General features: G+C 51.3%; 1 protein-coding gene across 4 annotated transcripts in view; it reads right to left on the reverse strand.

Moving 5' to 3' along the window:
• Positions 1 to 5,177: 5,177 nt before the first annotated feature.
• Positions 5,178 to 10,032, reverse strand: part of GRM2 (glutamate metabotropic receptor 2) — a 6,224-nt gene continuing 1,369 nt past the window's right edge. The window contains exons 3-5 of one of the 4 annotated variants that reach the window (XM_026448018.1): positions 7,645 to 8,720; positions 5,973 to 6,153; positions 5,178 to 5,751 (exon numbers count right to left, since the gene is read on the reverse strand). In XM_026448018.1, the coding sequence (XP_026303803.1) occupies positions 5,678 to 5,751; positions 5,973 to 6,153; positions 7,645 to 8,720 (1,331 nt within the window). In that variant the 3' untranslated portion in view covers positions 5,178 to 5,677. Of the gene's footprint in view, positions 5,752 to 5,972; positions 6,154 to 6,871; positions 7,004 to 7,032; positions 7,208 to 7,644; positions 8,721 to 10,032 lie in introns of those variants that run through there. The other 3 variants (XM_026448017.1, XM_026448016.1, XR_003306870.1) reach the window with 3 other exon arrangements.

Here is a 10,032-nt window from a genome sequence, read left to right on the forward strand (position 1 = left end):
TAGGGGAATGGGGGATGTCGATCAAAAGGTACAGAGTTTCAATCAGACAAAATTAGTTCTGGAGATCTACTGTATAGCATGGTGACTATAGTTAATAATGACATATACTTGAAAATTGCTAAGAGAGATCTTAAATGTTCTCACTACCAAAAAAAATTTCTAAACCTACATCAGGTAATTTTAAAAATGGTTAAAAAGGTAAATTTTATGTCATATATAATTTGACATAATTTTAAAAATCAATGGTATTTTTATACACTAGCAACAAACAACTGGAAAAAGAAAAGATACTTTAAAAAATTATTTCCAGGCCAGGTGCGGTGGCTCACGCCTGTAATCCCAGCACTTTGGGAGGCTGAGACAGGCGAATCACGAGGTCAGGAGATCGAGACCATCCTGGCTAACACGATGAAACCCTGTCTCTACTAAAAATACAAAAAATTAGCCAAGTGTGGTGGCCGGTGCCCGTAGTCCCAGCTGCCTGGGAGGCTGAGGCAAGAGAATGGCATGAACCCGGGAGGCAGAGGTTGCAGTGAGCCGAGATTGTGCCACTGCACTCCAGCCTACCCAACAGCAAGACTCTGTCTAAAAAAATAAAAATAAAAAACCGAAAAAAAGAAAATTATTTCCAGAGGGCACGGTGGGCGGATCACCTGAAGTCAGGAGACCAGCCTGGCCAACATGGTGAAACCCCATCTCTACTAAAAATACAAAAATTAGCCAGGTGTGGTGGCACATGCCTGTAATCCCAGCTACTCAGGAGGCTGAGGCAGGAGAATCGCTTGAACCCAAAAGGCAGAGGTTGCGGTGAGCCGAGATCACAGCACTGCACTCCAGCTTAGGCAACAGAGTGAGACTCCGTCTCAAAAAAAAAAAAAAAAAATTACCATAAAGCTACAGTAAGTAAGACAATGTGGTGTTTATTAGGATAAACAAACAGATCAACAAAACACAACAGAATCCAGAAATAGACCCACCCACTTATGGTCCACCGGTTTAAAGCAAGGGTACCAGTATAATTCAGTGGGAGGAAAGTCTTTTCAACAAACAATGCTGGAACAACTGAATATCTATATGGGTAAAAAATAATATTGACCCCCATCTCACCCACAAAAATTATTTTGAGAAGGACCAAAGACCTAAATCTAAAAACTATAATGTTTCTAGAAAAAATCAGGGCAAGGCGTGGTGGCTCATGGCTGTAATATCAACACTTCAGGAGGCCAAGGCGGGAGGATCACTTGAGGCCAGGAGTTTGAGGCTGCGGTGAGCCATGAGAGTGCCACTGCATCCCCACCTGGAGGACAGAGCAAGACCCTGTCTCTATATTTAAAAAAAAGAAGAAGAAAGAAAGAAAAGGGAAGGAGAGGGGAAGGGTGGAGAGGGGAGGAAGAGAAAGAATCAGGAAAGAAGTAACATCCATGACAGCAACAGAGTAGGCAGGTTCAAGGACCCGTCCCTCCCCAGGCATGCTTCAGTATGGTGCCTGCCTCCTTCCCATTGTTGAGTGTGGCTGCTGTGCACGAATGACAGGCATTCAGTCCGTAATCCCAGGACCAGCAGCAGTGTGCATCGGACCCACTTGGGTCAGCAGACTCTCGCTTTCCCCAGGAGATGATTCCTTCCATTCACATTGCAAGGTTGACAACACAGGTCTAACTCTCCTCAGATCCCCTGAGACTGATGGAATGTTTACCTGTGAATGTCACTCCATCCCTTTTCTTAAACTTAGAAGGATCTTTCAAGGAGGAAAAATATCTCATGGTGCATAAATGTGGAGTTCAAGAATTTCTTGTTTTACTTCTGATTCATTTTCTTCAATTAGAGTCAAGTAAAATTAAATCTTTGCTAAAAAAATAGACATATGGTATGATCCCATTTTTATGAAAGTATTTCTATCTCTCCTATCTGTAAAAATGCATAGAAATATGTTGAGGATGCTGTACCAGAAATGTTAATGACGGTTATATTTGAATGATAGAACTTGAGGTAATATTTTTTTCTTTTTGTACTTTTCTGCAACGCTTAAGCTGTTTGTAGGGAGCATATACTGTTTTCACAGAAAGAATAAAGTAATTTTTTTTAAAGAAAAAACTGACCCCCTGGCAAGAGGCCTTGGGGTTTAACACGTCCCTATTTTACTTTCCTCCTCCTGCTCCTCGCTTCCTGTCGCCTCACCCTCAGTCCCCTCCATTTCCCTCTTCCTGTTTTCTCACACACGTGCAGAGACACACATCCACACATGCACACACACACGTGCACATGCACCCTTTTCTCCTTCCCCCGCTTTCCCCACATCTAGTCTCTCTCCCACAGGCTGAGAAGTCCCATCTCTCAGTGCTGAACTCCCCACTGGCTCATGGGGGTAGGAGCAGTGGGCTCCATTCCTTTTTCTGCTGGAACTTGAGGCAGAGACATCTTGAGGGGGTTTTGAGACCCTCAGTGGTCCCTCCTTTCCCCTCTGCCTCCCATGACCCCCCAGCCCAGGAGAGAAGGGTGAGCAGCCAGGCTGGGCTGGGAGAACAAGGGAGAGCATTGGCCTGATGCAGCTCTAGGCAGTGTCCACCTTCGGGGCTCTGGGGTATGGCAGATTCTGAATCTCATTCCCAGCTCCATGTCATCCCTTGGCTCCACTTTTTGTTCCCAGTCCCTTTGTCCAATGTATCCACTTCCTCTTGGATTTTGGTGTGCTATCTCAAGGGTCTGCTGCTGGACAGGGCTCAAATGTGGGAAGGGGGCATCGTCAGAGCTGCCATTGTAACATGACTCTTCCCCTCCCCCTTTCCCATGTCAGGACTTGGGGAGCCAAGAGCAGCATGGCCTGAACCACCCTTTCCCAAGCTGTGGGAGCTTATGGTTCAGTAAGAGAGAGCCAGGCCCACCCAGACAGGGCAAGGGCTACTCTGCAGTCTTACAGGACCAATGCAAGGGACAGGGGAAAGGATAGAAGTGGATCTGGGAGAGCCTTCGAACACAGCCATGGGAGAAACACCCATGTCCCAGTGTAAGTTCTGGCTACCCAAGCAAAGCAACCTAGTAGTTCCACTCACAGACAGTGAATTCACCTTGATGGGTGCCTCCCTAGGGTGGAAGAGAACACAAAATGCTGGGCACCTCTGGTCCTCAGTCGCCACAAGGGGAAGAGCTCTCCTTTGAGGACTCCAAGTCTAACACAAGCAGAGGGGTCAATGTTTGTAGGACATGGACTATGGTATTGGAGAAAAGGAGATCCAGAGATGTAAAGCCAGGCCACTCCATATCCCAGGACTCCCAGCCTTGGAGCTCTGGCCTGGAGCTCCCACCAGGCCAGAGCTCCTCCGGGGACTGGAGAAAGAAGGCGGGTCTTAGTAATGTGTGCTAAGGACTGACAGCTGAGGTGTGAAGGCCAAGATTCACTGCCCACAACACAATAAGGATGGGTGGGAGGGATCATGGAATACAGGGGTATGGGTCATGACTGAGGGGTGGAGCCATTGAGACAACAGGACAAAAAATAAGAAGGCCGCTCTCACAAATGCAGGAAGGGGAAATGAGGGGAGCAGGCGGAAGAAAAGAGGTGTGACAGGCAGATGTGAGGACTGGTCCTTAGGAATTCTTCCTGGACTTCTTCCCTGGCCTCTAGGCCTTTGGCTCTCCCCGCTAGATGGGTGGCAGGGAATGAAGGAGATTCCTCACTGGGTACCCTTTGAACCTTTTTAGCTGCGAACCATGTTCGTCACTACTTGTTTTGTTGTTGCTGTTGTTGTTTTGCATTTTAAGGAAAATATTCCTGAGCCATATGAAGAAGAGTTGCTTTTTGGGTACAAGGGGTTCAGAGCCCCGTCTTCATTTGTCCGGGTGCTGGGGATGGTGGGCAAATGTCCTCAGAGTTTGGCAGGAAGACCCAGAAAAGGCCATACTGGAAGTGGGGGCTGGGGCTGCAGGTGCCATGGGGTGCATTTCCCTGGTGACCAGCCACTGGGGGCAGCACCCAGGCCTGAGTTATTGGGGGATCTAGAATAGAGACTGGCCCAAAAGGGTTGCCAAAATGAGCAGATGAAAATACAGGATGTCCAGTTAAAGTTGAATGTCAGATAAATAACCAAAATTTTTAATATAAGTATGTCCCAAATATTGTGTGGGACATATTTATACTAAAAAAGAGTATTCATTGTTTATGATATTCAAATTCAACTGCGCAGTCTGTATTTCATTTGTCATCCGTACATCCCAGATGTTGGCTGTTCCTGCAATTTTGTTTATTTTTGTTTTTGTTTTTTAAATTGTTTACCCAAATTTCCACAGCCTTGCCAGCCTGTGGATGCAAATGAGCTCACTGAAAAATAACAAATGCCCTGGGCTGCTGGCTAATGCAGGACTTTGTCCCTCTGCGCCACGCAGTCTGGGGACTCCCCAGAAGCTGCTGTTTTCCGGTTAGGTGCCCGCTGCCTTCTAGGCCACAGGAGGGCAGCGGTCGCAGCGGTCGCCTGGCCACAGTCAGGTACCTTTAGCGCCCTCTGCTGGTGAGCCCTGACAGCAAACTCCAAAGATGCCCAAAGGCTCTGGGCTCCTCAGCCGGCCCACCAGGCCAGAGCTCCTCCGGGGACTGGAGAAAGGCTCCCTTTTCTGACTTCTCGCTGGGCCTGACAGCAGATGGTGTCTCCAGCTGCTCCGCCTCTGCCCTCTCTGCTTCACCCACCCCCTCTCCCCAAAAGCTCTTTCTGCCTTTGTAAGTGCCATGTGAACAGGCGACGTTCAGTCCATGCCTCCTCTCGGTTCCCCGTGCACCAAATGCTCGGTGTGGCTCCACACACTTGGAGGATCCAGTGCCAGGCTGGCCAGCTGTGGGAAAGCCCACCATTCCTGGAGGTCACTCCTGCTCCTTCACCCACACCATTGTGGAGGCCAGGACCCCAGGGAAACCCCTGGACTGCCAGATAAGCCTATTCATTCATCTCTAGCCATGTAAAGCCCCCATCTGACCCCAGGATGCCTGGGCCAGTCTGCAGTGGCTCCTTTTAAGGGAGGATGGCTCATTCATTTTCCATCTCCCCACCAGGCAGGGCTGGGTGTCTCGGGTGGCAGACAGGTCCTAACATCAGGCGCAGAGCAGAGTCGATGTTTAAACACTAGCAGAATGATGGCTGGGAGGCTGTGGAGGGCATGAGGGGCCTTGCTGGGTCAAAGGCAAAGAGTGATTTTTTAAAATAAAGCCACTTTATTTACAGGTAATACAAAATAAACGACAGGACAAACTACTGTGCGGGGGAGGGGCAGCCCCCACAATAACCACCCTCCCCATCCCAGAATAACTGATATAAAAAATAAAAAAGGTCCTAGATAGGGGGAGGGGCTGGGCTGGAAGCACCTTTGCTGGTTAGGACTGGGGCCTGCCGTCCTCCGCCACCCCGGTCCAGGACAGACTGGACCCTGGCTTGCTCCTCTCCAAGCCCTGGGCCTGGCCAGGATGAAACACAGCTACAAGGGCAGTTCGTGGCCACTGCAGAGGCTCCCAGCCAAGGCTCCTGACTTCTGAGTCTGAAGAGTTGGGGTAAGGAGGTGGGTAAGTGACTTTGGGGGCAGACATGGGGTGGGCAATAAATTATTGCAGTGCTCCAGCCAACTTCCTCCTGGCCCTGGACGCGGGTCTGCACTAGGTTCCCAGGAGCAGCTGTGTCAGGGTGGGAGTATGGGGTCTTCAAAGTGATGATGTTGTCGAGTCTACCACCTCACGGCCATTGCAAACGGTGGGGACAAACTGGGAGCCAGACCCTAAGAAAAGGAAGCCAGAGGTTGGGGCCAACTCTGAGGTCCTCCATGGAGGGCAGGCAGCGGGGAAGCAGGGCTGTGAGGGAAGCCTCCCCTCCGCTCTCCCATCCTCTCCTGCCAGTGTCATTTGAGGGGCACCTCACCCCCAGATAAGAGATCTCAGCAACCCAAGGAGCTGGACAGGGAGAGGGGAACAGGCAGAGAGGGCTGCTTACAACACTGACCTTGGCCAAGGCTGGAGCTGGCCCTGGCAGCAGCACTGCCAAAACGGCTGGTGGGCGCCCGGTGGCTAACCACGTTCTTCTGCGGCTGGAAGAGGATGATGTGCAGCTTGGGCGCAAAGAGGCAGCCAAGCACCACGGAGCCGCTGAGGCTGACTGACACGCACATGGTGGTGGTCTGTACCTGCGGTGGGTGAGTGGGTGAACAGGCACAGGTCAAGACCTGGGCCTGACCCCAGGACCCCCTGCCCGGGCTGTGGGGGAGGGAGTGGGGGAGACTCAGCATCCAACACTGGGCTGTGGTACATTTGCCAGGTCCCAAAGCATTGCTAGGAAAATTGGGCACAGTCCCAGCATCAGACCCAGACCATTTTCCCAGGATGAAAAGAGTTCCAGCTGAAGGGGAGAACATGCAGGGGTGCATGTATACGCAGGGGTGTGTGCATTTGAGGGGGTGCAGGTATGGAGTGCATGCATGTAGGTGTGTGTGTGTGTATATCTGTGTAAGTGCATGTATGTGGGGTGGTGAATTTCTGCAGGTGTCTGCGTGAGTGTATGTGTGTGTGAGTGTAGGGTGCATGGATATGGATTCATTTGTTAGGAAGATGTGTGTGTGCCAACGAGTATGTGTACGTGGGATATGTGTGTGTGCATGCATGTGGCTATATCTGTGTGTACGTGTGTGTGTGTGTGCATGCATGTATGGGTACAGTGTGTGTCCCAGGTGAGTCCTTAGCTGCCTGTGATTGGCATGCAAATGCAAATCATATGCAAATACAGGCTGAGTTAGAGCAGAATCCCTCCCCAGCCCTGGCCTCTACCACCCAAGCAGGTGGCCCAGCAGGTGCAAGCAGAGCAGCCAAGCCCAGCGGTCCCTGGCCCCCAGCACTGTGCCACCACACCTCTGTCCTGGGGAAGGGGCCTTTGCCGGGGCTTTCGCCTCAATTTTTCTGCAGTTCAGACCCTGCTCTGCACTCCCAAGCTGAGTGACCTTGGGCAAGGGATTGAACCTCCCTGAGTCTCTGTTTCTTCATCTGTAAAATGGGAGAGCCATGGAGCTTACTCAAGTCATCAAGATTAACCAAGATGATCCTCTTATTCAGGACACAGTTCTTCTGTCACCTCCTCAGAGAGGGCTTCCCTGACCACCCTATCTGAAGCAGTCATTGTCCCTTGGAGCTGGGGAGACCATTGAGACACAGTGCCAGTTGGAACCAAATTTGCTCAGAAGCCACCAGCTGGGGAACAATTTGCACCTGCTTAGCTTTTCTCAACTCTATACCACAGATCTCCTCCCCTACCCACCTTGCTTCATCTTTCCTGCCTTCCCTGGCTTCATCTCACAACCCCTTCTGCAGCTGACCCCTCAGTGGAGGAGGGCAGAACCCTGTTCATTTGAACATATTTCTGCACCCCTATTTCCTCCCAGGATAGGGGATGACATGCAAGTCCTGAAATCCCAGCTCTCTCTAACTCGAGTTCCCCACCTCCCTGGCCATTTCCCTAGGCCCTATTCAGCCCTCCCACCTTCCCCTTGGGATCCACACAAGCTGTGGTCCCCTAAGTGGGCATTTAATCTCTTGGAGCCCCAGAGCTAACAGTAGATTAAATAAGATACCAGGAAACAGAGGGTCTGGGGTCCCATCTCCCCTGACCTCTGTGGCAGGTAGCTCACCCGGTAGTCACTGGAGGTGACGTAGAAGATGGGCAGGAATGCCAGCCAGATGATGCAGGTGGTGTACATGGTGAAGCCAATGAACTTGGCCTCATTGAAGTTTTCAGGGCACTTGCGAGTCTTGAAGGCATAAAGCGTGCAGAGTGCGATGAGGAGCACGTTGTAGGCCAGCGAGCCCAACATACTTGCATCGCGGTGGTTGCAACGCAGGGTCACCACCTCCCGCCGTTCGGGGGCCGTCTCCTTGCCTGTGCCTGGTGCCTCCACCACCAGCCAGGCGATCACAATGAGCAGCTGGCCCGAGATAAGCGCCAGGCAGATGGCCACCTGTGAGGCAGGACTGATGAAGCGGGGCCGCTGGGCACCCTCCCGGGCCCCACCGAAGATGCGTGCAATGCGGTTGGTCTTGGTGAGCAGGGCTGAGTAGCAGACAGAGAAGGCAGTACCCAAACCAAGACGCCGTAAGGTACACACTGCCGTGGATGGCTTGGCAATGAAGATGAAGGTCATGCAGTAGCAGAGGAAGACACCACCCAGCAGGATGTAGCAAAGCTCCCGACCCGAGGCCTTGACCACTGGTGTGGCATTGTGCCGCACAAAGACACCCAGCACAAAGAGGGTGGCCAGAGCACCCAGGCAGGCGATGGTGACAGGTCCCACGGCCCAGGCATCGCCCCAGCGGATGTACTCCTGGGGCAGTTCAAAGCAGCCAGTCAGGCTGGCATTGGGCCAGTAGCCCAGGCCACAGTCGGCGCAGGTGAATTCGTCCAATCGGTACTCATAGGGCTGGCACGGGATGCAGAGCCAGCAGCAGACCTCGCCCGGCTGCACACTCTTCACCTCATTCCGGAGGCAGGGCTCACTGCAGCGAGAGGCGGGCAGGGGGCCGGCTGAGGGTGAGGCCCATGGGATGAGGCTGGTGTCCAGAGTCAAGCCTTCTGCCCAGTAGCCCACCTTCTGGTAGCGATAGCGCCCACTGCCTGCACGCAGATAGGTGAAGATGTTGTAGCGGCCAATACCATCACCAAAGCGGTCAAAGCGGACCTCATTGTGGGTGTCAGCTGGGCGAAAGGGGGCTAGGATGGGGAAGGGAAGGAAGAGAAGATTGGACTAGTGTGTTACCCTGATGTGACCTCAACATCCACCCTAACATGGAACCCAAACGCCAGCGCTAAGGCCACCATTAGCCCTTCCAATCCTTAACCCAATACTAAATCCTGTCTTGACCCCAGTCATTTTTCTAAATGAGAGATGACAACAGTCTTACTCCTAAACTCCAACATCAAACCCCAACCCTAAGTGCCAAATGTAATCACAGCCTTAAAGCCCAGACATTTCCAAAAACCTAATGCCCACATCAATCCCCAACCATGACTCCCCAAATTCAACTTTAGTACTATCCAACACTTTCCAACCCAGGCCCCAAATCCCAACTTCATCGAAACATACACTACAGCCCTCTCCCCAGACTCAATGCTAAGGCTAAACCCAGTCTCAGTTTCAATCCTGTCCCCACTAATCCTAACAACAACCCCAGCTCCAGCACCCCCAGTCCTAATAGTCATCCTGGTACAAACTGAATCCCAACCTCAGAGGTCACCTGCAACCACTGCCATTCACCAGAATGTGCTCAGTGGCTGGAAAATCACTTCCTCTCTCCACCCCCACTTCATCCCCTGTGAACCTCACATCTCCCAGCCAGGCTCTAGCCAGGATTTACAGCCATCCCCAGCCCCAGTGAGAAATCAGGGTTCAAGAAAGCAAAAGACACGCTTAAGGCCCCATGAGTGAATAGTGCAGCCTAGATTCAAACCCAGGTCCCCTCAAGCACCTACTCTTTCTACTCAGCCTAAAAGTTCTCAAAATCCAACTCTAGCCCTACCATAAATGCCAACCAAGTCAAACATGCTGAATTTAGCCTTGCTCTAACATCAGCCCAATTGGACCCCAGACTCCAACCCTAACCCCTACGCTGATTGTAGCATAACTCTGAATGTCACTTCTATTGGAATTACTCTTCATCTTAACCCTGAGCCAGGGCTTCCAAGCTTTGTCTCCCACTGTTCCCATGGTGATTCTTCCTGAAGCATAGTGACGATCTGTAGCACTCACTTCTCTTAAAGCTGGCACTCTTATTAAAATAACTTTTGATTTCAGGAGACTTTCAGGTCACCTTGAGTGGAAAATCAAGATTAGGAATAGAAATTTTCCCTGAAGCTAGGTGCAGTGCCACATGCCTGTCATCCTAGCTATTCTGGAGATTAAGGCAGAAGGATCACTTGAGCCCAGGACTTGGAGGCTGTATTGTGCTTGTGAATAACCACTGCACTCCAGCCTGGACAATATAGTGAGACCCCATCTCTAAAAGAAAAAGAGAGAGAGAAAGAA

Source organism: Piliocolobus tephrosceles, chromosome 2, assembly GCF_002776525.5.
Source record: "Piliocolobus tephrosceles isolate RC106 chromosome 2, ASM277652v3, whole genome shotgun sequence".
NCBI lineage: Eukaryota > Metazoa > Chordata > Mammalia > Primates > Cercopithecidae > Piliocolobus > Piliocolobus tephrosceles.